General features: G+C 44.2%; 1 protein-coding gene across 1 annotated transcript in view; it reads left to right on the forward strand.

The window, feature by feature from the left end:
* The window catches only part of AOX1 (aldehyde oxidase 1), a 71,859-nt gene extending 54,803 nt beyond the window's left edge, over positions 1-17,056 (forward strand). The window contains exons 27-35 of the mRNA XM_070800168.1: positions 3,612-3,707; positions 5,602-5,730; positions 6,418-6,492; positions 8,508-8,560; positions 11,693-11,807; positions 12,562-12,627; positions 14,767-14,955; positions 15,453-15,620; positions 16,505-17,056. Of these exons, the coding sequence (XP_070656269.1) occupies positions 3,612-3,707; positions 5,602-5,730; positions 6,418-6,492; positions 8,508-8,560; positions 11,693-11,807; positions 12,562-12,627; positions 14,767-14,955; positions 15,453-15,620; positions 16,505-16,555 (942 nt within the window). The 3' untranslated portion in view covers positions 16,556-17,056. The remainder of the gene's footprint in view (positions 1-3,611; positions 3,708-5,601; positions 5,731-6,417; positions 6,493-8,507; positions 8,561-11,692; positions 11,808-12,561; positions 12,628-14,766; positions 14,956-15,452; positions 15,621-16,504) is intronic.
* Positions 17,057-26,315: the final 9,259 nt, after the last annotated feature.

The following is a 26,315-nucleotide window of genomic DNA, read 5'->3' on the forward strand; positions in this document are numbered from 1 at the left end:
GCACCTACTATGTTGTAAGTTTTTAGATTTTTATTTCATTCAGCCTTAAGGGAAACCTATAAGATTTGTAGCTTTACTTTAATGATGAGAAGCTGAGGCTCCGAGAGCTTCAATAACTTACCCAAAGTCCCACAGCTGATGAGAAAGGTGGAATCTGGGCTAGAACTCAGGTCTCAGAGGCCCCATAAGCTGTGCTTTGTCAGCTACATCAAGCTCTCCACCGTCACACCGCCACCCCCTCCCATCCACATTCCCATTAGCACCTTCTGATGGGAACTGAAGTGGGATTCAGCTCAGTTGGGAAAAAATCAGACAACTGCCAGCAGTACAGTTGCATCCTCAAAGGCTTCTGAGAAGCTCCACTGGCCTCCCCCATCCCCTCCCATCCTTCCCTGAAAACCAGCTTATGTGCTTAAAACATTAAATCAGCTGAATCATGGAGGTGCACTGAGGAGTTTGGGATCAGACAGGCTGCTTCCTGGAAGCTGTACACTGAAAGCCTCTGTTCTGAAGAAAACCAAACAGAAGAGGGAACTAGAGCCCCTTCTGTATATGCGGCCCTTGGTGGAGTGATTTGCAATTTCCCACTTGATTTAACCGCTGTCTCCTTTCTGTTGGCTGGTGTGGTTTTGTTTCATAGAAGGCAGAGCTGAAGCCCACGAGGTTCACCATCTTGCCCAAGGACATCCAACTAGCGAGTGGTAGAACCAAAACTTGACTTCAGGACTGTGCTCCCAACAGCTGAGGGTATCCAACACCCCTCACCTACATTTATTTATTTCCTAGATGGGGGCACTGAAGCACACACAGTATCTAATGAACCTCTGTATTCCCAGTGCCTATATATGGCACCTGGCACAGAAACGGGGACTGTTTGTTCGCTCAGTCGTGTCTGACTCTTTCCGACCCCATGGACTGTAGCCCGGCAGGCTTCTCTGCCCATGGCATTCTCCAGGCAAGAATACTGGAGTGGGTTGCCATTCCCTCCTCCAGGGGATCTTCCCAACCCAGGGATCAAGCCCAGGTCTCCTGCATCTCCAGGCAGATTCTTTCCCACTGAGCCACCAGGGAAGCCCACCTGGCACAGAGGCAGAACTCAAATGTTTGAAAGGCTGAGACACTTTGGGAACCTGTGGGATTACCTGAGTACACATCTTACCAGCATGAGCAGTCCTTGGTGGATGGCTTAAGTTCCACAGACTAGGTTCCCAGCTGATATTGGACAGCCATCTGTTCCCGTACGCCAGTTGTGCTGGTTTCATAGATATAGCTTGGCGGAATTATCTTTGTGGCCCTCACAATGAACCAGCTGGTGGTGCTGCTCAGCTGAACCAAATTTGATATTTTAAGTGGCCCAAGAAGACTACAGCAGCACATGGGACAAATTACTCAGCCATCTCAGATAGAAAGGCTGCCCTGCCCACGGGGTCACACAGGGAAGAAATGCAGAGTCCTCTGTAATTGTTGCTCAGTCACATGTACCAGCTACAAATGTCACCCACGAGCAACTTCTGAATTGCTTGCAGAGCCAAGGAGGCCAAATAGAGAATTTACAAGCTTGAGGAACAGCTTGAATGGCCATACCGTTGCCAACTCATTCATCAAACTTTAATGGAGGTTCTATGTTACTCTGCACGGGTGCCTTAGGACACGGGGCTTTCCTTTCAGGGGTTTTTACATTCCATCAGAGTACAGAGAAGTGTCACAGAGTGGAGTCCAGGAGCAGCCACTGCAGCTGGCAACCCTGTCTAGTGCTCAAGCCCCCAGGGAAGCCTGCGCTGGCCACTCTATAGAGGATATCATTCCTTATCTTTATTGTTTTGAGAATAAATGGCCAGGAGCCCAAGACAGTGTTTCCAGGACTGACCCGTCAACAGACAGTAAAACCTGCTCTGTTGTGTCTCCCCATGATTATTATGACAATGATGCCTTTCCTAAGGTTCTAAGTTTCTCCCTTGGGCAGTGAGTGTATGTGCCTTTGTCCTCAGAGAAGGTGCTCCTGTGTCCCCATTTCCTGTGTACATCCCTCGGCTGCTGACCAGGTGGACAGAGCACACGTTCACCGTCAAAGTGCCTGACTTGGAATAATGGTGGTTTCTGAGCATTGTTCACTGGAGTAGTGTGAACCTTCAGATGCCAACAAAGAGGCAGTTCTCCAGGTGGCCCATGGCCCACAGTTGGCTATAAAAGTCCTTCTGGTGGGCAAAGAATCCATCTAGGAATACAGGCCTTTCCTTGGGCATATCCGGTGATTGACATGCAATTTGTCAACTTTCACTTTTGACCAGGCTTGTTTAGAGTGGTAGAGGACCCACCTGCCAGTGCAGGAGACATAAGAGATGTGGGTTCAATCCCTGGGTCAGGAAGATTCCCTGGAAGAGGGCATGGCAACCCACTCCAGTATTCTTGCCTGGAGAATCCCCATAAACAGAGGAGCCTGGTGGGCTACAGTCCATGGGGTCGCAAAGAGTTGGACATGACTGAAGCGAATTAGCACACACCCATGAGTAATGCAAGGTTTACTAAAATTTTAGCTTCATTAAATGGAAATTAGCTTGTTACCAGAATTTTCTGAAGACTTGCCTTTACAAAGCCCAGATCATTATACCACTCTGCTTAGAAGCTTAGATATTAAGAAATCTAGCTGGTAGCTTTTAGTGACACCTCCCCCCCCGCCGCCCCCCGCCTCCCCAGCTGACCCTGGAAGCAGCTGCAAAGGTGTGCCTTGTAGGCCTCCTGAACCACAATGGAACCACAAGAAGCATTTTCTCTAGGACCTGTGGCTGTGAGTATTGCTGTTATCACTGGAGACTCAGAGAAAAGAAGCCTTTCACATTTTTTGCAGTCTCTTGGGATTTCTCAGTCTCCCAAGCCATCTCCATAGCCCCTAGTGTAGCACAAGCAGACTTGGCAAGACGGCACATTCCTATTGATTGTAAAATATGCTTAGCTTAGAGCCTGGGTGTTCTGATTCTGTGTTAGCTGTTTGTTTCCTTCTGTATCCCTGTGGGCAGCTCTGCAGTTAGATAATATTACTTCCAAGTTCTTTTCCAGCTCTAAAGCCCTGTAATTCTGAGCCAAGATGATTGCAGGCAGGCTCAGCACATTTTGTAGCAAAAAAAGTAATATCTATCTGCCCCATCTTATTTGGATTTTGATTTTTACTTCTCTATTACACACCTACAACTGTAGGGATATGTGTTCACGTAAACAAGTCTTTCCCTTCTCCCCCAAACAATCTATATATGATTTTGCATTTAAAACAGATGGCCTCTCCCTCAAAACCCCCAAACTTAGATTATTGTTCCACCTTGGGTCAGAGGGATCTTTGAAGGTACCAGGGCCTCAACTGCCCTCCAGAGGAAATAGTAGCGTAAGCAGCATAAACCTGCCCCAGAGTCACAGCCATCCAGCGACAGGCTGGCCCTGCCCTGCACGGCTTGCCCTGGCTCTGCTCAGCGCGATGGGGGAGGTGCCTGTGTGTATTACGGCAGAGATGGAAAGGAGGGGTTACTTCCCAGGGGAAATATCTTCTATTTTATAAGATATATGATAATATCAATCAAAAAGATCTTGACAATTGTTTTTTTTTTTTTTTTTTTTTTGCTTAGGCTGCTGCCCTGGTTCACATTTATCTGGATGGGTCTGTGCTGGTGACTCACGGTGGAATTGAAATGGGGCAGGGGGTCCACACTAAAATGATTCAGGTAAGAATGCAAGTCATTGGATGAAGCTAGATGTGTACTTGTGGATATGTGTATAAGGGAGAAGCAAGGGGTGTACATTTTCTATCCCAAAATAAAAAGGATAGGAGACTTTAACTTTGATTGCTTCAACTACTAAGCTCTTCACAGAAACTGGGTAAGCAAGCCAGTTCTGTAACTGACCCTACTAAAAGAATGTGGCAGAATAGGCTGTGGTTGTCTTATTGCTAAAGAAGGTTGTAGATCATTTGCTGCTTTCCTTTGAATGTATTAACAAATGTGTTGGGGTTTCTTTTCTTTTTTTTTTGAGACTTTGCTGAGAAATAAAAAGATGTGTAAATTCTGATGCATTGCATTATTTTTCGCCATTTTTATAGTAGGACTCTGAACAACTGGTGATATAAAGCACATTTGATAATTTTAACCAAACTATCACTTTTCTTTTGGCTCAATTATTTTAGAATAAGTTTTAGCTGTTTCTATTTTGATAATCATTATAATATTACAGATTATAAAACATTGAAAAGCAAACTTTTTTTTTAAACCCTGCACACCTTAACCACTTAGCAGTAATCACCGTTATGTGGTTTTTCAAGACTTTTTTTCTTTTTCAATGACTTTGACTTTTCTTTTTCAAAAAACCACAAGCACTCTGTTTGCATAATTTTGTATCTTGGTTTTTTTCCACCTATCTTGATACAGAACAAGCATTTCCTCCTGTCATTAAGAATTTTTTGCAATCATAATTTTTAATGTTGCATGTGGATGTATGTATAATTCACTTAACCATCCCCAACTGTTAAACACTCTAGTGGACACTTTTGTCCATAAGCCTATGATCAAATCAATGACTGTTTTTTAAAATAAGTTCTCAGGAGTGGAATTACTGGGTCACAGAATAAGCCTTAAATCATTTGGCACTTATTACCAAATCGTTTTCCAGAAAGTATCCATCATATTACACCACTAGCCAACATTCTATGTTATGGACTGTTAAAAAAAAAAAAAAAAAAAAACCTAGATAATGTGATAGATGAAATTACCTCATTATTGCTTTAATTTGCACTTTTCTGATTATAGGGGTGCTGATTATATATTTTCTTTCATGTTATCACTTGCTTGAGAATTTTCTGGTCATTGCTTTTTCCCTCTCTGAGGTGAGACTTAAGTGTTTTCCGTACTGAGCCACCAGAAACCTGTCTGTTCTAAGCCTATACGCTTTGTGCAGGCAGTCTTCTGAGAGCCAGTGGCGGGGAGGGCTCTGTATACTTATGCCGTTGCCCTAGTTGTTGGCAAACTCTACTAAGCCATACTGCTAGTGGGAAAGACAATCTGGGACCAGCTGAGACTAGTAGTATGATTTTCGCTCCATCACTGAACACAAAGGAAGAATGTAACAGCCAGCAAAGTCCTTATGTTGGCCAATGGCACTGGCACCATTTACTCCTGGGATCTCGAGTGGGCACTGTTGCTTTAACAAGGCCATTGTCCTTTCTCTTTCTGGAGCATCTCCAGAAATCTGGATAAAGCATCTCCTCTCTGATGAAGTCAGCTTTGCTAGAACTGTGCAGTGTGCAGAGGTGTAAGAGAGGCCTCAAAGGTGTTGATTTCATGATGATGGAGATATAAAGCATTTCCTCCTGCCTTAACTTTGGAGGGCTCACCTCCCCTATAGGGTGCTTTTGTGCTAAAGAAAGTCAACGAAGAAGAAAGTGTGTTCAGGGCTGCAGGGGCCAGACCAGCTGCAGGGTTTTAGACAAGAGGGACTTCTTGTGGCTGGAGGGACTCATGGTCCTGTCACTGGTCTCTGCTGGGTGTGGAGGGCTTCACATACATGCTACCATGCACAGGTCTATGCCTAACCAAAGAAAAGTGAAAGATCTCTTCCAAAATCCAGGTGGTGAGTCGTGAGTTAAGGATACCACTGTCCAGTATCCACCTCCGGGGAACAAGCACAGAAACCATCCCTAATACAAATGCCTCTGGAGGTTCCGTAGTGGCTGATCTCAACGGGTTGGCAGTAAAGGTAAAAATCATTCAGCGGGGCCTAGATCATAAATTCCGTCAAGGCTGGAGCTCAGGAGATGTTGAGAATCCATCCAGTTCTTGTCTCCTTCCCACCCCCTCTTGGGGAAAACAGCCTTCCCCCAGGTTGGGGGCTCAATCAGTGTTCAGCACTGGCCACTCTCCCGAGTGGAAGATGCCACCCCCTTTCCCCCTCACTCCTGACAACTCACTGCTCCCCACGTCCTAATCCATTCTGCTTAGAAATCTCCCTTTCTGGTTCCAGGTAGCAGTATCATGGCTGCTTTGGTTCAAACTCATGCCTCTTGCCAGATAGCAAGGCTCTGTCTGTCCACCCCAGTTTCATTGCCTTTCACTCGCTTCCCACAGGCAGAGAAAGCTTCCCCACAGAATAAATCTGCCCACTCTGTGCTTACAAATGGTGGCCGGTAGTTTGCCAACAGTTTTTCTATTAAGTTCTGAGCCTCCGACAGGGCTGTACAAGGCTCCCATCCTAGGTGGTCTGTCTTTAAGACTAGCTCGTGCTTCACCCCTACCCCCATGAGACTTTTCTCATCACCTCTTACAGGTTGGTCTCTTCCTTCTCCATGTTCCATGGGCCTCTTAAATAAGCCTATGTAAGGTCACTTTTCATGTGGTTTTGTAGTTGGTGTTTATGATCATAATTTTAACTGAAAAATATCCCTAGGATGCTTGTCAGACTCTTCTGAAACGCCTTAAACCCATCATCAGCAAGAATCCCAAAGGCACTTGGAAAGATTGGGTAAGAATTACTGTTTCTGTGTGTAATGTTAGAAAAAAAAGTAGAGAGAGTGAGAGAGAAATATGTGAGTCAAATATCAGTGGAAAGGGCACACTAAAAGGTATTACACTTATATGATGATCGAGGCCTTTGGCTTTTGGCTCACAGCATGTGGAAATCTTATCATAGGATGATGGCAGAACTCCTGCTTCTGAGACAATTCTCTGTTAGAGAACAGAAAGTTCCTCTTGTTTTAAGCGAGAATTAATATTTCTTCCTAAGGAATCTAGGTATTTTCTTGATAATAGCTATCAATCTATCTGTTCTCTTTTGCTGCTGCTGCTGCTAAGTCGCTTCAGTCGTGTCTGACTCTGTGCGACCTCATAGATGGCAGCACATCAGGCTCCACTGTCCCTGGGATTCTCCAGGCAAGAACACTGGAGTGGGTTGCCATTTCCTTCTCCAATGCATGAAAGTGAAAAGTGAAAGTAAAGTCGCTCAGTCGTGTCCGACTCTTTGTGACCCCATGGACTGCAGCCTACCAGGCTCCTCCGTCCATGGGATTTTCCAGGCAAGAACACTGGTGTGGGTTGCCATTTCCTTCTCCAATGCATGAAAGTGAAAAGTGAAAGTAAAGTCGCTCAGTCGTGTCCGACTCTTTGTGACCCCATGGACTGCAGCCTACCAGGCTCCTCCGTCCATGGGATTTTCCAGGCAAGAGTACTGGAGTGGGGTGCCATCGCCTTCTCTGCTGTTCTCTTTTGGGGGGGTTCTATTGTTCCTAAAATTGGAAGATAATACCACAGTCACTCTGTAAAAGTAAAAGTCATATAAGCACTCATTTAGAAAGAGAAAGCCAAGCCATTTGGGTATATATTCAACTGCTCCCTTTGATCTACTTACAATCTAGTTGGACAGGAAGACACATCCTAAAATCAACTAGGAAACTATTCAGAATAATGGGTTTTAAAGTACCAGATGGTGTGGAATGGATACCCACTGAAGACTGGGTGTATTTGTCATACCGACAGTTCTAGGATGTTAAGTCACATTAAAGCACTGGTCTGGAGGAAATCACACTGGGAAATCTTACTTAGAAATGGTCCTGCTATTGCATAGAGTTAGGACTCATTCTGTAATTCATATTTATGAGCGCTCTCAATCCTTTCTGGGCATCTTTATTTCTGCCCTCTGCCCAGTGCTGCCTGAGAGAGTCTGACTGGAGAAAGATGGAGTGCAAGCAAGTCGCTCTTCCACCATAATGGAATGCTGCCCTCCACCCCATTTTCTTCTGTGATGCTTACACTCCTCACCTTTTTCTTTCTCAGACCTAAATTGCATCGTTTTGTATCTTAGTCAGCTGTGTACACTACAGAGTCAGGAGAACTTCAGGTGTAAATGGTACGATTTAGCAAGATTGTGCCCATCTCTAAGTCTACCATGGACAGTGAAAATGACAGTCGCTCTGTTGCTTCTGACTCTTTGAGACCCCGTGGGCTACACCATCCATGGAATTCTGCAGGCCAGAACACTGGAGTGGGTAACTGTTCCTTCTCCAGGGCATCTTCCCAGCCCAGGGATTGAACCCAGGTCTCCTGCACTGCAGGCAGATTCTTTACCAGCTGAGCCACCAGAGAAGCCCAAATGGATACTTGATATTAAAATTAAACATCTGACCACCTTTGGTTTCCTGATACGTTCCATGTTAATAGGCTAAGTCTTTCCAGGTGACTGGATGAAATTCTTCACAAACAGAACATGTGTTGGCAACAGTAGTCCAGTCTATAAGTGTAAAATACCATAAGAGTCATTTATTATTGTGATATGCATTGAACAAATGCCATTCCTATAAGCACTGAACCACAAATGACCTATAGAAGGTGGAAAATGCTGAAAGGAATAAATTAATGTTGGTCCTTCTGTGTTTTTACTCCTGATCGCTTTATTTAACACAAAGTAAAATTAAAATGTGAGTCTTGAGTGACTCTTACTTTAAACATCTTTACTGTATCACACTGTACTCTTTTTTTTTCCAGGCACAGGCTGCCTTTAATGAAAGCATTAGTCTCTCAGCTACTGGATACTTCAGGTAAATAGTCCTTTTGATCATATGCTATGGAAAACAGCAGTAGTATTTTAAAGGAGAGTTTCATTTCTGTTTGTACTTTTGGCAAAAAATGATTTTGTACTTTCTGTTAACCCACTGTCATAAATAACTTTTAGCTGCTACTTAATCCAGATGTCAGAAAGCCTGGGGAAAAATAGACATACAAATAAAATACAGTTGAATCAATGATTCAAATCATTCAGTTCAGTTCAGTCGTTCAGTCGTGTCCGACTCTTTGCGACCCCGTGAACCGTACCACGCCAGGCCTCCCTGTCCATTACCAACTCCCTGAGGCCACCCAAACCCATGTCCATTGTGTCGGTGATGCCATCCAACCATCTCATCCTCTGTTGTCCCCTTCTCCTCCTGCCCTCAATCTCTCCCAGGGTCTTTTCAAATGAGTCAGCTCTCCGCATCAGGTGGCCAAAGTTTTGGAGTTTCAGCTTCAACATCAGTCCCTCCAATGAACACCCAGGACTGATCTCCTTTAGGATGGACTGGCTGGATCTCCTTGCAGTCAAGGGGCTCTCATGAGTCTTCTCCAACACCACAGTTCAAAAGCATCAATTCTTTGGTGCTCAGCTTTCTTTATGGTCCAACTCTTACATCCATACATGACCACTGGAAAAACCATAGCTTTGACTAGACGGACCTTTGTTGGCAAAGTGATGTCTCTGCTTTTTAATATGTTGTCTAGGTTGGTCATAACTTTCCTTCCAAAGAGCAAGCGTCTTTTAATTTCATGGCTGCAGTCACCATCCACAGTGATTTTGGAGCCCAGAAAAATAAAGTCAGCCACTGTTTCCACTGTTTCCCCATCTATTTGCCATGAAGTGATGGGACTGGATGCCATGATCTTAGTTTTCTGAATGTTGGGAAAGCCAACTTTTTCACTCTCCTCTTTCACTTTCATCAAGAGGCTCTTTAGTTCTTCTTCACTTTCTGCCATAAGGGTGGTGTCATCTGCATATCTGAGGTTATTGATACTTCTCCCGGCAATCTTGTTTCTAGCTTGTGCTTCTTCCAGCCCAGCATGTCTCATGATGTACTCTGCATAGAAGTTAAATAAGCAGGGTGACAATATACAGCCTTGACCTACTCCTTTTCCTATTTGAAACCAGTTTGTTGTTCCATGTCCAGTTCTGACTGTTGTTTCCTGACCTGCATACAGGTTTCTCAAGAAGCAGGTCGGGTGGTCTGGAATTCCCATCTCTTCCAGAATTTTCCACAGTTTATTGTGATCCACACAGCCAAAGGCTTTGGCATAGTCAATAAAGCAGAAATAGATGTTTTTTGGAACTCTCCTGCTTTTTCAATGATTCAGCGGACGTTGGCAATTTGATCTCTGGTTCCTCTGCCTTTTTTAAAACCAGCTTGAATATCTGGAAGTTCATGGTTCATGTATTGCTGAACCCTAGCTTGGAGAATTTTGAGCATTACTTTACTAGTGTGTGAGATGAGTGCAATTGTGTGGTAGTTTGAGCATTCTTTGGCATTGCCTTTCTTTGGGATTGGAATGAAAATTGACCTTTTCCAGTCCTGTGGCCACTGCTGAGTTTTCCAAATTTGCTGACATATGGAGTGCAGCACTTTCACAACATCATCTTTTAGGATTTGAAATAGCTCAACTGGAAAATCATCACTTCCACTAGCGTTGTTCATAGTGATGCTTCCTAAGGCCCATCTGATTTCACATTCTAAGATGTCCAGCTCTAGGTGAGTGCGAGTGATCACACCTTCATCATTATCTGGGTCGTGAAGATCTTTTTTGTACAGTTTTTCTGTGTATTCTTGCCCCCTCTTCTTAATATCTTCTGCTTCTGTTAGGTCCATATCATTTCTGTCCTTTATTGAGCCCATCTTTGCATGAAATGTTCCCTTGGTATCTCTAATTTTCTTGAAGAGATCTCTAGTCTTTCCCATTCTATTGTTTTCCTTTAATTCTTTGCATAGAACACTGAGGAAGGCTTTCTTATCTCTCCTTGCTATTCTTTGGAACTCTGCATTCAAATCGGTATATCTTTCCTTTCCTTTTTTGCCTTTCACCTCTCTTCTTTTCACAGCTATTTCTTACAAATAGGCATTACGCCTCCTCAGACAGCCATTTTGCTTTTTTGCATTTCTTTTTCTTCATAGTGGGACGTATGAAGAGTTCCCTGGGGGTTACCAAGGAAGGAGTGGTTGACATTGTGTTGAAAACTCACTGTGTCCCTTAAGAAATGAAGGAAAAGAGATGCAAATGCAATCTATAGTAAGATAAATACCGTTGTCTAGATTGACAAAAAAATAAGAAATTTAACAGTATCTATGTATTTGCTGTCAAGATGTGGAACAACTAGAGCTCAGAAACTTTGGAAAGCAATCTATCAAATTATTTAATGGAGAGTGAAAGCCATCAGGAGGCAGAGAGATGTAGAGAGTCGCACCTGACTGTCTCTCTTTGCCAGTTCTTGTGGGAGTCTGAGGGCGCTGGCAGGGATAAGCCCCTCCAGGCTGGGAGGAGGGAGGAGAGAAGAGTAGAAAGTACTGGTCAGCTGCTGGCCTATGCTTCTCTTCTACCATGACATTCATTTGGTGTCCTTAAAGAAGAGTTGGGAACAGAGCAGTCCTTGGAGCCTGATGGAGAGACCAGAGTGCTGGCAAAGAATGAGAGCCAGGGGGCCTGACCCCACCTACAGAAGGCTGAATCCTCGGGCCAGAAAGAGACACCGAAAAGGGTGCACCTTTGATGTAGTATTTGGTGTAAAATCCAGCTGGAATTCCCCAAGCCTGATTACAACAGGATTACATGACCCTATATTAACCAAAAACAACAGGATGAATATCCAAATGATCAGCAGTTAACTGCCAAGCCTAGGGAGTTAGTGGTAGGGAGTGGTTTCCTGTTTTTCTCAGACAAAGCAAGTTTAATAAGAAAGAAGTAAATATTTATTCATTCCACAGCTTTACTCCTTATATTATGTGCTGCACATCTTTGAATCACAAGTGTACTCCTCTCGTTTTTGCCAGGCGTGCAAATTGGGCACAGCTCCTCATGGGTCTGTTTAATTACTGTGGTCTGCAATGAAGCGGCTTGATCGTTTAACAACACTCCTCAAAAATTCTGTCCTCCAGGGGTTATGAGTCGAACATAAACTGGGAGACAGGCGAAGGCCACCCTTTCGAATACTTTGTTTATGGAGCAGTCTGTTCCGAGGTTGAGATAGACTGCCTGACAGGTGCTCATAAGGTCAGTACCAATTTGGGAGGGTCTTTGAGCTGAACTCTAGATCCATTTATTTTCCACATATTCCATCTGTCTGAGCACTAGAGAGGCACCACATAATTGGCTAAGGATAGTTTCTCTATATTACCAAAGGAAATAGGAGCTCAGCAATCACCTTGGTGCAACGGTTAGAAAGCAACTGGCAGCCTCTCTTCTTTATGTCCCTGCCCTCTTAAATGGGCACAGGTGTTCCCGCCAGCCTGGCTGGGCCTGCTATCCTCTCCTCCTCTGTAGGTTATCAGAGAACTTTTGGTTACCAAGCTGTAATGTTAGATTTAGTCTCTCCTCTGCTCTAAAAATTCATAACCTAAAATGGCAATTTTTGCTGATGAACCCTGAGTTCTTGATTCAGAAACTATCACCCAGCCAGCTGGACTGTTGAGGGCAGAGTGTGGTGGTGGCCAGGAAGTTTTGCAACAAGGATCAGGAGGGCCATAAACATTTCCTGTTTTCTGTGGGATGTGTTCTATTTGTTGTAGTGGATTCAACCGAATATGTTACATCCCTCAGCTGGAATCAAAGCCAAGTAAATATTTTCCTCTCCTGTTGTTTGCAAGAAAAAAAAAAAAGACTACTTAAGCTGCATGAGTCTTTATATAACTTTGAAGTTATACATAATAAACTGTGTTGCTTCTTTTTCCTGAAATATGTGTCTCAACTTTGTCTTCCCAAGTTGTATTCATCAAACTAAACATTTTTACTTGTTTTTAATTACTAGAACATCAGAACAGACATTGTCATGGATGTTGGCTACAGTATAAATCCAGCCCTTGACGTAGGCCAGGTATGTGGAACTAATGTTCCTCTCTCCTTGTTTGTAAAAGTCAACACTGCTGGGGGGTCTGCCAGGAAAACAGTCCACTGGCTTACTCATCTTCTTTTTAAAAAATATGTATTTATTTGTTTTCAATATTTTTGTGTGTGTTTATTTTTTAATATTTGTTATTTGGCTGTTCCAGGTCTTAGTTGTAGCATGTAGGATCTTTAGTTGCAGCATGCAGGGTCTAGTTCCCTGACCAGGGAACAAACCTGGGTCCCCTGCATAGGGAGGGTGGAATCTCAGCTACTGGCCCAACCTAGAAGTCCCGATTCATCATCTTCTTGTGTGTGTGTGTGAATCACTCAGTAACGTCTGACTCTTTGCAACCCCATGGACTGTAGCCCGCCAGGCTCCTCTGTCCATGGGATTTCCCAGGCAAGAATACTGGAGTGGATTGCATCTCCCTCTCCAGGGGATCTTCCTGACCCAGGGATCAAACCCAGGTCTCCTGGACTGCAGGTGGTCTCCTGCATTGCAGGTGGATTCTTTACCAACTGAGCTACTAGGGAAGCCCACCCATCATTTTCTTATTCTCTCCGTTTAGTCAGAATCTTTCTGTTCAGGACAGCCATAGCACTCAAACCTCTTATTGTTTAAAAAGAGGAAGAAAACAAAGGTGTTGTAGGTAGTTTTTGAAAAAATGTGCACTCTGTGACTGGGGAGCTTGAAAGAGCAGGACTGAGCCTAGAGGTAGCAGCATGAACCCCACGCCTGTGGGCTAGAAGTAGGATCCAGGACTTTGTGCTGAGTCCAGAGAAGGTGATGGGCTCTGGCTTCAGGGTTGAGATAGCAAACATCAGATAGTTACAGCACAGCTGCTGATGGGTAGCCTATTTTGCCCACAGATATTTTACAATTTAAATTTGAAATAATTAACAAGATTGAAAAATTACAAGCTGTTTTACATGAATTCTCACATGTCTAGCATCTCTTGGATACACAGAAAATTTGCCAACACTGGAGCTATCTTTCCATGAGGAAAAGTCTATTGGCTGCCTCTTGAGAGAGTCACATGCTCTCTGGAAGCTTCTCTCACTTTATCTACCTGCCTTGGCACCAGTGGGCTGTTCAGCTTCCTATTTCCAATAGAGAACGTAGTCTGAGGGACCCTCTGATTAGACCTTGACAGGAAAGTGGGAAAAACTTATGGATTGGAGAAGGCAAAGCAGGCAAAGAATGAGCAGGAAGAGGTGTTCTGGGTAGGAGGAAAATGGAGGGAATTAACCTAAAGAAAGAGCTGAGATTCCACACACCTTGCGTTCAGGGCTGGCAGTGAGGATAAGCTGATGGCAGCAGTCACCTGTGTCACAGGGGCTGGATGCAAGGCTGGAGGTAGGGAGTGAAAGAGGATTATGTTGGTAGAAACCTCCCAAGACGGGCATTTCACTTAGCAGGTGGAAGGGACTTGGCCCAGGGAGCAGTCTGGAGTGTTAGGAAGACTGTTCTAACATTGTGGTAGAGAAGAACATCTCTGCTAGTAGACAGAAGTGAGGATGGAGAAAATGTGGCTGCAGGAAGGAAGGAAGGGAAGAGAAGACCCAGAAATCAGAAACCTGCATGGAATGGTAACTTCATCCATGTGCTGACATCTAAGAGCTGGAGCCTTTTAAAGCTGTAAGGAAGCTCAGGGAGCACACAGTTCAAACCCTTCATGTTACGATCGAAGAGACAGTCCAGAGATGTGAGGCCAGCCAGCTGATGAGCGAGGGGTAAGGGGTGAGCCGCCAGGGTTCCAGAGCTTTGAGAATCTCTCCTGGGGTGCTGAGGTCTATGGGCAAACTGTCAGAGAGGGTTTCACCTGCCTCATAGGCAGAAAAAAAATCAAGATGTTTGGGCTACGGGCTCTCTGAGGGCTCTTCTGGAGCTGCAGCTTTAATGCCAGGCTGAGATTCAAACTCACATTCTTTGACTGAACTTAGCACTCAGAGAGATATTCAGACATGCTCTAAAGTGAACTTGAAAGTAAACTTTCAGAGACAGGCTCCAAAATATGCAAAGAACCCTCTTAAACTACATTTTTAAAATTCAGGCAAACAGCATGAAGTTGAAATGCTGCTATTGGCTGTACTTTCTCATATATGGAATTTTTCTTTTTTGCCTCAGATTGAAGGTGCGTTTATTCAAGGCATGGGACTTTATACAATAGAGGAACTGAATTATTCTCCTCAAGGTGTCCTGTACACCCGGGGCCCGAACCAGTATAAAATCCCTGCCATCTGTGACATCCCCATGGAGCTGCACATTTCTTTGTTGCCTCCCTCTGAAAACTCGAATACCCTGTATTCGTCTAAGGTAAGCTGTGCTCCATGAATAAATGAGTGTTTATCTGATACCTGTGCTGGGAGGGAGGGGCTACATTAATCTCTTGGTTGATTGGTTTTTGTTTTTTTTTTTTCTCGGAGTATAGGGGCAAAAGCCTGATTAAACATTTTAATTTTAAAGTAATTAAACATTATAAATTTCTTTAAAAATACTCCAATTGTGGACACTATTATCATCAGGTTGCATCTGATTTTTCATCTTCATGCCAGTAATCAGCATCATGCCTCTATCTGCTCTCTCCCTTTGGGGTCATTTCCTTCCACTGGAATCCTCAGAATATAAATACTGAGCTAAAAGAATGGATTAGTTTTTTAAAGGAAAAAGTTGCATATATAATATTTAATGTATACATCACATGTGTATTCATAGATGTGCACGTACATGAGATACATACATTCATATATATATACACACATACAGAGAAAGAGAGAGAGAGTCATAATCTAGTTGACTTGTCTCCCTACCAGGGTCTGGGAGAGTCTGGGGTATTCCTGGGGTGCTCAGTGTTTTTCGCCATCCACGATGCAATAAGGGCAGCACGACAGGAGAGAGGCCTGCCTGGACCACTGAGGCTCAACAGCCCACTGACTCCAGAGAAGATTAGAATGGCCTGTGAAGACAAGTTCACAAAAATGGTACGTTCTGCTCCAACAAGTCTGAATTTTTTCCCCTGTCCTTGTAACTAAGTTTCGTTAGTCCACCATGGTGGTTTTCCATGGAAGAAAAGTTGACATGAATCTGAAGACAATTGAGTGAGACAGCAGCCTGCCTGCAGTGGGGTCATTTCTACACCATTTAAAAAGAAAAGTTCAGTCTTCATTCAGCAATTGTATGCTCCTCCTTAGTTTTGTTCCCTTCCCAGGACACATTAGTCAGAAGTTCGGGAACTATGCTCTGATCCCAAGAAACCCAGGCCAAGAATATGGGCCACCCCAACATTCTTAACTTCCTCTACCCAAGCCATGGGAGTCTGTGCAGTTCCTGATCAGAACCCCAGAGAGGGAGGGATCCTTTCCCTCCCGCCAGTAGCAGGAATGCCTCCTGCAACACCCCGGTCAAGCAAACATCTCCACTCTCCGTGGGCATTTTCAGTGATGGGATTTTTAACTGTGGGAGGTCATGCCATTCAGAGTGACCCCTCTGACTATAAACACGTTATTCCTTAAATTGAGGGGAGAGCCCTGTACTATACAACCTCTCGTGATGGCTCTTCACGGTACCCCTTAAAGCTCTTCCAAAGCCCCGGGAATCACCTCTTCACTGTGGAGAAGCACAGACGCTGACTCCTCCTGTCCTCTTTTCCGCTTCAAGCCTGAGATGACTCTCCTGGCTGCCCTGCCCAGTCCGACCCTTGGTCCTCTCCTTGACTCCTCCATGTTTCTCATGCTGTGATGGTTGGCTCTCTCACTGTCCTGGTCACCCTCTGGGTGGTTTTTATCCTGTTTTATAATCTGCTCTTTTTCACATGTCATAAACATCTTCCAAGTTGCAAACATCCAAATTTGTCTTTTTATTCCAGATTCCAAGAGATGAACCTGGATCGTATGTTCCTTGGAGTGTACCCATATGAATCAAATACAAACCTCTGGTGAAGATGCGGGGATTCTTGCAACAAAGCAATCTATCCAGGCTCAGTGCTCTAGGGTGATAGGTCTGAGAGACAAATTTTCACAGTTCAGAAATCATTTCACAGAGTATTGCTTTTATAGGATGCTGATTTTAAATGTTCTAGTTAGAATCTGATAGATATGCTTAAGCAATTTAGAAACCATATTTTAAATGGCATAAATGCTAACTGATTTCCTCTACAATGATATTCTTTATTATTCTGTCCCTTACTTAGACCCGTCCAGCTAAATAGAATGGAAGATGATGATTTGTATGTGATTCATAGTTGCCTTGCATCCACCAACAGAAATTATACTGTCTAGTAAAAGGCAATTTTCTAAATAATTTTATTAGTGTGAAATGTAAAGTTGTCATTTTCTTGTCCCCATTTGCTTTCCCCATCTGTTGTCAGAATGGATAGCAGGTACTATATGGAACCAAAAATAAAAACAGATAAATTGAACTTCATCAAAACTAAAAGCTTTGGTGCTTCAGAAGACACTTTGAGAAACTGAAAAGACGAACCACAGAATATGGGGAAATATTTGCAAATAATATGTCTGATAAAGATCTAGTGTGCAGAATATCAGAATATATTTTAAAACACTTGCAACACAACAATAAAAAGATAAAAACTCAAATTTTAAATGAGCAAAGGAATTAAATAGACATTTCTCTAAAGATATCTAAATGGCCAATAAGCACATGAAAAGATGCTCAAACTCATCAGTCATGAAGAAAAAGGAAGTAAAAATCACAGTGAGGTATCATTTTACACCCAGTAGGATGGCTGTAACCAACATGATGGATAATAGTACGTGTTGGCAAGGATGTGAAGCAACTGCAACTCTTATCCCTTGGCAGGAAGAATGAAAATGTACAGATCCTCTGGAAAATAGTTTGGCATTTCCTCAAAGAGTTAAACATGTAGTTGTCATATGACCACTCTTACATATATACCCAGGAGAACTGAAAACATATGTTCAGAAAAAAACTTACGCACAAATATTCATAGCATTATTCATAATAATCAATGTGGAAACAATCTAACTCTATTAACTGATAACAAAATGTGATAAACAAAATAGCCACACAAGGGAATGTTACTGAGCCATACAAAAGAATGAAATTCTGATACATGCTACAATGTGGATGAACCTTGAAAACATTGTCTAAGCGAAAGTAGCCAGACACGAAAGGCCACATATTGTATGATTCCACCTATATGAAATGTCCAGAACAGGCAAATTCATAGAGACAAGAAATAGTTGCCAGGCCCTAAGGGGACATGGGGGATGGGGCAGTAAAGAGTGAATTTTACGGTATGTGAATTACATCTCAAAAAAAAGCACATATGAAGGGAAAGAGAAAAATGTGGAAAGAATGGAGAAGTTGTGAGAATCACAAGAAACTTATCCCAATGGCCTTTAGTGACAGGAAACCTCAAAGGGGGCTGAGCAGCAGCAAGACATTATCATTGAAAAACCCCGTTTCCATTAATGGCAGACAGAAGCATCTGCAGTGACGTAGAGGCTGGAGTGTAATACCTTCTCCCTGTCACACTCTCAACTCTTGACTCTTGTCTCAGGGCCAGGTAAGATGGCAAAGCTTCTTCAGTGGCTTCAGACTAAGGACTAAGGTCATTCTTGCTATGGTGACACTTAGTTACATTATATCCCTTTAAAGAGCGGATTTTCTCATTTGTACCACAAATGATTATGGAGCACCAATTATGTGCCAGGCACTGTTCTAGTCACTTAGAACATAGCAGTAAATGTAGTCAACAAAGATCCTTGCCCTTGTGAAGATTATAATCTAGTCAAGGGAGACAACAGAAAACAGTGCATATAATTAAATTACGGAGTGTGAGCGATGGAGAAGAGTGTGGAGGGTGTACTGAAAGTAGAGCAGGTTAAGGCTGACGGATGGTGAGGGTGGCCTGGAGCAGGCTGAGCTGGATGCATCCGGAGGTGAGAATGGCGAGGGCCTGAGCCAAGCAGGTACCTGGAGGAAGCGAATGTCAGCATTTGTGGGCAAAGTGTCACCCCCATGGGGAGTGGCGGGGGGAGGGTGCCTGCCTACCTGTGGACCACCATGGCGCCTGCAAGCCTGGAACAAGCCTGGGGAGGGGCAGACATCCAGAGCCTTGAGACCATTGTGAAGACGTGGGCTTTTCATCTGAATGAAGAGATGTAACCTAAACTGACACATTTAAAGGCTCGTCCTGGATAATATCATGACACAGATCATATGAGGGCGCATTCTTAGGACTCACAGCTTCTCAGTCTTCCCCGAGTTTTCTCTTTCTTCTGCTTTCTCCTCTTCTCCTGTTGTACCTTCACCAACCCCTCCTCCAGCCCATCTATAGACACTGGGATTCCCCAGGGAGCCTCGTCTCTCACGCCCTCTCCCTTGCTGGAGCCTTCATTCCTGTGGTTTCTCTCACTCAGGGTCCAGCTCTGAAAACCCAACTTGCCTGTCCCTGCCATTTGCAAGTCACACAATCACCTCCAACTTAATGGTTCCCAAACAGATCTCTTCATCGCAGCCATCCACAAGATGCTAAGCCAGAGGCAGGGATGGGGTCGGGGTAGGTGAGGGGAGTGATGCAAGACGCTCTGTTCCCTCTGTGCAAGAGTCCGTCAAGCCCACCTGGGAGAAATAGCTTAATCTTTCCCTCACTCTCTTTATTCCCATGGCAACTATGTTGTTCCAAGTCACCGTTATTTTCAAGCTGACTATTGCAGTAGTCTCCTCAGCTTTGCCCTGCATTCATTTTGCTTCCCTTCCAAACCATTCTGCAGATTAAAGCCAAAGTCAAAAGTTATATGTTAGAGTTTGGATACACAGACACATACGCACAATATGATCACGTTACATCCTTGCCTGAAACTCTGCCATGGCTGCCACCACTGCTCCAGATCCCTAGGGTGGCAAGCCTGCCCTTGGTGACCTGTTGTTCCCTGCCTATCTCTCCAGCAGTATCTCATGACTTCTCTCTTTTGCTACGAGCATTTCCTGTTCTCTTTCGCACTTGTCAGCTTTGCCCTGCATTCATTTTGCTTCCCTTCCAAACCATTCTGCAGATTAAAGCCAAAGTCAAAAGTTATATGTTAGAGTTTGGATACACAGACACATACGCACAATATGATCACGTTACATCCTTGCCTGAAACTCTGCCATGGCTGCCACCACTGCTCCAGATCCCTAGGGTGGCAAGCCTGCCCTTGGTGACCTGTTGTTCCCTGCCTATCTCTCCAGCAGTATCTCATGACTTCTCTCTTTTGCTACGAGCATTTCCTGTTCTCTTTCGCACTTGGGAGACTGTCCGTGATCTCTGCCTGGAAGGTGCTATCACCCATCCTTTGGTCTGTCTGCTACTAAGCAGTGCTTCTCTGATTTTAAAATGCACACCAATAACTTAAGGATCTTGTTCAAATGCAATCCAGCAAGCCCAGAAGCAATCAGGTAAGCTGAGAGTAGTACATCCAGAATCAAGCACAAGCAGAAATGGCAGGAACAAGCCAGCTGCAGGGAACCCAGACCACCTAACCCACTACTGTTGTGTCAGCATGTCTCCCAGAAATCCCTGTGGCTACATGGTGAAGTGAGAGACCCCTTATGACAGACTGACGGAAAAGGGAGAGTCTGAGCTTGGTTCATGAGTGGGTGGGCTCGGGCTGTGCCTCCAAGGTAGATATGGTGCTGTTTTCACTACAGCCTGCATCAGACACGGTGGGGGAAGAGCTCGGTGGTGCACTTGAGCATCCACTTGGTGGGGAGAGCAGAGGGGCTACATGGGCTCATGGGTAGTAGGGAATTGTTTGGCCAGCCGGGTAGAAAATGGAAGGGGAAAGATTGGAGGACTAGGGATGAGAGGCTTATGAAGGAGTAGAAGGGAATGGGTGCAGCATGTGGAGGTTTTCATATCACATGTTCAAAACATGAACTGTCTTCTAAAGAAATCTAAAAATAATAGTGTAGAGAACATAACCTTTCTTCCATTCACAAACAAAACAAGTTCATCTGACTCCTTAGGATGAGACATTACACCAGGAATAATTGGCCAAGTGTTGTGGACTTGTACACAAAGCATACCTTTACTGTGTCTGCGTGAAAGAGCAGCCAGACTGATCCTATGGAGGATGACCAGCAGACAGAGAGCAGCCCTGAGGGGTGATTCCGGTCTGCTCTCTGTGTGTTCCTCTCATCAAAGCATGTAACATGGGATCCACTGTTCGTGTTGCATCTGAACCACTCAGAAGCGGCTGGTCTAATGGGACAATAGAACTGCCTAGAGAAGGTCCAGGTGAAACGCCAACTGGGAGGCTTGTGAGGTTAGAGCTGCATCCTCGTGGATGCGGCATACTCGAAATTAAAGGGCTATATGTGATGTCCCCAGTGAACAATTAACAAACTGACATAAAATATCTGGACATTTATAGCATATTATGTGTCCATCGTTTATAATCTTGCACACATGCGTGCACAGTCATGTCCAACTTTTTCTGACCCCATGGACTGTAGCCTGCCAGGCTTCTCTGTCCATGGAATTTTCCAGGCAAGAATATTGGAGTGGGTAGCCATTTCCTCCTCCTCCAAGGGATCTTCCCAACCTAGGGATCGAACCCTCATCTCCAGCGTTTCCTGCATTGGCAGGTGGGTTCTTTACCTCTAGAGCCACCTGGGAGGCCATCATATATAATAATACTCTTCAAATTGATAGAGTCAAAAACCTAATAGGAGAAAATAGTCAAAGGACAGAAGAATAAATACAATACTAAATGTATAGCAAGACAAAAAATCTCATAACAGAAGAAATGCCTCTTCTGGACTGAAATTTCCCCCAGATATTTGAAAAATGGTGAGCGTGGATAATACTCAGTGCTGAGGAAGGATATGGGGAAACTGACACCCTCTCACATATGATTCATTTTATTAGTGCACTTTTTGGAAGCCAAGTAAGTTGGACCTAGAAGCATGCATCTCCTTTAACCCAGGAATTCCAGTTCTTAGGCTTTATGCAACAAAAATACTTGCTCAAATGTGCAAAGACAAAACCCAAGGTTTTTTATTGCGGCATTATTTTTAACAGTCAAAAGTGGAAAATAATGCAAACTAATAGGACATTTTAATAAATCATGGCAATAAGCTTTACAAGTTAACATTTATTGAGAACTTACTAGGTGCCAGGTGCTGTTCTAAGTACTTTACATGTATTAGCTGCTCAAATCTTCATAGAAATTCCCAGAGAGATACTGCTACTATTTTGTCCATTTTATAGGTGAGGCAACTGAGGCATAGAACACCTACATAACTTGAAAAAAAGCAAATGTTGAAATAATAGGAATAATTTTATTTCACTTTCTAAATTCATGTATGTACATATAGTTCACATATGCATGTGAAAATTCTATGTGAATACAGAGAAATCTGGTAATACTCAACTCTGAAAAGTGAAAATTGGAAAGGAGAATTTTCACACTTACTTTATACAATCTTGTGGTTTTGATTTTTTTTAAATAAGCATTAGATTTATAATTTTAGAACAAGTACATTAACATCTCTGAAGTAGGAAATGGCAACTCACTCCATTATTCTTGCCTGCAAAATCTGATGGACAGAGGAGCCTGGCAGGCCAAAGTCCATGGCATTGCAAAGAGTTAGACACAACTGGGCTTGCACATGCACGCACACACATTAACACCTAAGACACACCTTAAGACATTACATCTACATGATTTAGTTGCATTTCACTGAGGAACGAAGGTTCCTGTTGCTGGCTGTAAGAAGACATTTTTCTTCCCGTAGGTCAGCCTTATGAAAGAGTCAGTTCCTAGGTAGGTTGATAACAAGTCTGGGGTCTCTGAAGAGAAGAGAGGGTTCTGGGGCTCTCAAGGAGGAGACAGGGGTCTGAAGTTCTCAAGGAGGAGAAAAGGACAAACTTTTTTTCCTGCATTCCTTAGTCTTCAGTTCAGTTCAGTCGCTTAGTTATGTCTGACTCTTTGAGACCCAGTGGACTGCAGCATACCAGGTTTCCCTGTCCATCACCAACTCCCAGAGTTTGTTCAAACTCATGTCCACTGAGTCGGTGATGCTATCCAACCATCTCATTCTCTGTTGTCCCCGTCTCCTCCTGCCTTCAATCTTTCCCAGCATCAGGGTCTTTTCCACTGAGTCAGTTCTTTGCATCAGGTGGCCAAAGTATTGGAGTTTCAGCTTCAGCATCAGTCCTTCCAATGAACACCCAGGACTGATCTCCTTTAAGATGGACTGGTTGGATCTCCTTGCAGTCCAAGGGACTCTCAAGAGTCTTCTCCAACACCACAGTTCAAAAGCATCAATTCTTTAGCCCTCAGCTTTCTTTATGGTCCAGCTATCAACATCCATACGTGACTACTGGAAAAACCGTAGCTTTGACTAGATGGACCTTTGGTGGCAAAGTAATGTCTCTGCTTTTTAATATGGTGTCTAGGTTGGTCATATCTTTTCTTCCAAGGAGTAAGAGTTTTTTAATTTCATGGCTGCAGTCACCATCTGCAGTGATTTTGAAGCCCCCAGACTTAATTAAGTCTGTCACTGTTTCCCCATCTATTTGCCATGAAGTGATGGGACCAGATGCCATAATCTTAGTTTTCTGAGTGTTGAGTTTTATGCCAGATTTTTCACTCTCCTCTTTCACTTTCATCAAGAGGCTCTTTAGTTCTTCTTTGCTTTCTGCCATAAAGGAGGTATCATCTGCATATCAGAAGTTACTGATATTTCTTCTGGCAATCTTGATTCCAGCTTGTGCTTCATCCAGCCCTTGTGTGCATGGGACCTTATTCTGAAGGAGGTCTCCATTATCTTCATTACCTCCAACACTGTGCTCCCAACAGCTGAGGGTATCCAACACCCCTCACCTACATTTATTTATTTCCTAGATGGGGGCACTGAAGCACACACAGTATCTAATGAACCTCTGTATTCCCAGTGCCTATATATGGCACCTGGCACAGAAACGGGGACTGTTTGTTCGCTCAGTCGTGTCTGACTCTTTCCGACCCCATGGACTGTAGCCCGGCAGGCTTCTCTGCCCATGGCATTCTCCAGGCAAGAATACTGGAGTGGGTTGCCATTCCCTCCTCCAGGGGATCTTCCCAACCCAGGGATCAAGCCCAGGTCTCCTGCATCTCCAGGCAGATTCTTTCCCACTGAGCCACCAGGGAAGCCCACCTGGCACAGAGGCAGAACTCAAATGTTTGAAAGGCTGAGACACTTTGGGAACCTGTGGGATTACCTGAGTACACATCTTACCAGCATGAGCAGTCCTTGGTGGATGGCTTAAGTTCCACAGACTAGGTTCCCAGCTGATATTGGACAGCCATCTGTTCCCGTACGCCAGTTGTGCTGGTTTCATAGATATAGCTTGGCGGAATTATCTTTGTGGCCCTCACAATGAACCAGCTGGTGGTGCTGCTCAGCTGAACCAAATTTGATATTTTAAGTGGCCCAAGAAGACTACAGCAGCACATGGGACAAATTACTCAGCCATCTCAGATAGAAAGGCTGCCCTGCCCACGGGGTCACACAGGGAAGAAATGCAGAGTCCTCTGTAATTGTTGCTCAGTCACATGTACCAGCTACAAATGTCACCCACGAGCAACTTCTGAATTGCTTGCAGAGCCAAGGAGGCCAAATAGAGAATTTACAAGCTTGAGGAACAGCTTGAATGGCCATACCGTTGCCAACTCATTCATCAAACTTTAATGGAGGTTCTATGTTACTCTGCACGGGTGCCTTAGGACACGGGGCTTTCCTTTCAGGGGTTTTTACATTCCATCAGAGTACAGAGAAGTGTCACAGAGTGGAGTCCAGGAGCAGCCACTGCAGCTGGCAACCCTGTCTAGTGCTCAAGCCCCCAGGGAAGCCTGCGCTGGCCACTCTATAGAGGATATCATTCCTTATCTTTATTGTTTTGAGAATAAATGGCCAGGAGCCCAAGACAGTGTTTCCAGGACTGACCCGTCAACAGACAGTAAAACCTGCTCTGTTGTGTCTCCCCATGATTATTATGACAATGATGCCTTTCCTAAGGTTCTAAGTTTCTCCCTTGGGCAGTGAGTGTATGTGCCTTTGTCCTCAGAGAAGGTGCTCCTGTGTCCCCATTTCCTGTGTACATCCCTCGGCTGCTGACCAGGTGGACAGAGCACACGTTCACCGTCAAAGTGCCTGACTTGGAATAATGGTGGTTTCTGAGCATTGTTCACTGGAGTAGTGTGAACCTTCAGATGCCAACAAAGAGGCAGTTCTCCAGGTGGCCCATGGCCCACAGTTGGCTATAAAAGTCCTTCTGGTGGGCAAAGAATCCATCTAGGAATACAGGCCTTTCCTTGGGCATATCCGGTGATTGACATGCAATTTGTCAACTTTCACTTTTGACCAGGCTTGTTTAGAGTGGTAGAGGACCCACCTGCCAGTGCAGGAGACATAAGAGATGTGGGTTCAATCCCTGGGTCAGGAAGATTCCCTGGAAGAGGGCATGGCAACCCACTCCAGTATTCTTGCCTGGAGAATCCCCATAAACAGAGGAGCCTGGTGGGCTACAGTCCATGGGGTCGCAAAGAGTTGGACATGGCTGAAGCGAATTAGCACACACCCATGAGTAATGCAAGGTTTACTAAAATTTTAGCTTCATTAAATGGAAATTAGCTTGTTACCAGAATTTTCTGAAGACTTGCCTTTACAAAGCCCAGATCATTATACCACTCTGCTTAGAAGCTTAGATATTAAGAAATCTAGCTGGTAGCTTTTAGTGACACCTCCCCCGCCGCCGCCCCCCGCCTCCCCAGCTGACCCTGGAAGCAGCTGCAAAGGTGTGCCTTGTAGGCCTCCTGAACCACAATGGAACCACAAGAAGCATTTTCTCTAGGACCTGTGGCTGTGAGTATTGCTGTTATCACTGGAGACTCAGAGAAAAGAAGCCTTTCACATTTTTTGCAGTCTCTTGGGATTTCTCAGTCTCCCAAGCCATCTCCATAGCCCCTAGTGTAGCACAAGCAGACTTGGCAAGACGGCACATTCCTATTGATTGTAAAATATGCTTAGCTTAGAGCCTGGGTGTTCTGATTCTGTGTTAGCTGTTTGTTTCCTTCTGTATCCCTATGGGCAGCTCTGCAGTTAGATAATATTACTTCCAAGTTCTTTTCCAGCTCTAAAGCCCTGTAATTCTGAGCCAAGATGATTGCAGGCAGGCTCAGCACATTTTGTAGCAAAAAAAGTAATATCTATCTGCCCCATCTTATTTGGATTTTGATTTTTACTTCTCTATTACACACCTACAACTGTAGGGATATGTGTTCACGTAAACAAGTCTTTCCCTTCTCCCCCAAACAATCTATATATGATTTTGCATTTAAAACAGATGGCCTCTCCCTCAAAACCCCCAAACTTAGATTATTGTTCCACCTTGGGTCAGAGGGATCTTTGAAGGTACCAGGGCCTCAACTGCCCTCCAGAGGAAATAGTAGCGTAAGCAGCATAAACCTGCCCCAGAGTCACAGCCATCCAGCGACAGGCTGGCCCTGCCCTGCACGGCTTGCCCTGGCTCTGCTCAGCGAGATGGGGGAGGTGCCTGTGTGTATTACGGTAGAGATGGAAAGGAGGGGTTACTTCCCAGGGGAAATATCTTCTATTTTATAAGATATATGATAATATCAATCAAAAAGATCTTGACAATTGTT

Source organism: Bos indicus, chromosome 2 (assembly GCF_029378745.1).
Source record: "Bos indicus isolate NIAB-ARS_2022 breed Sahiwal x Tharparkar chromosome 2, NIAB-ARS_B.indTharparkar_mat_pri_1.0, whole genome shotgun sequence".
NCBI classification, from domain to species: domain Eukaryota; kingdom Metazoa; phylum Chordata; class Mammalia; order Artiodactyla; family Bovidae; genus Bos; species Bos indicus.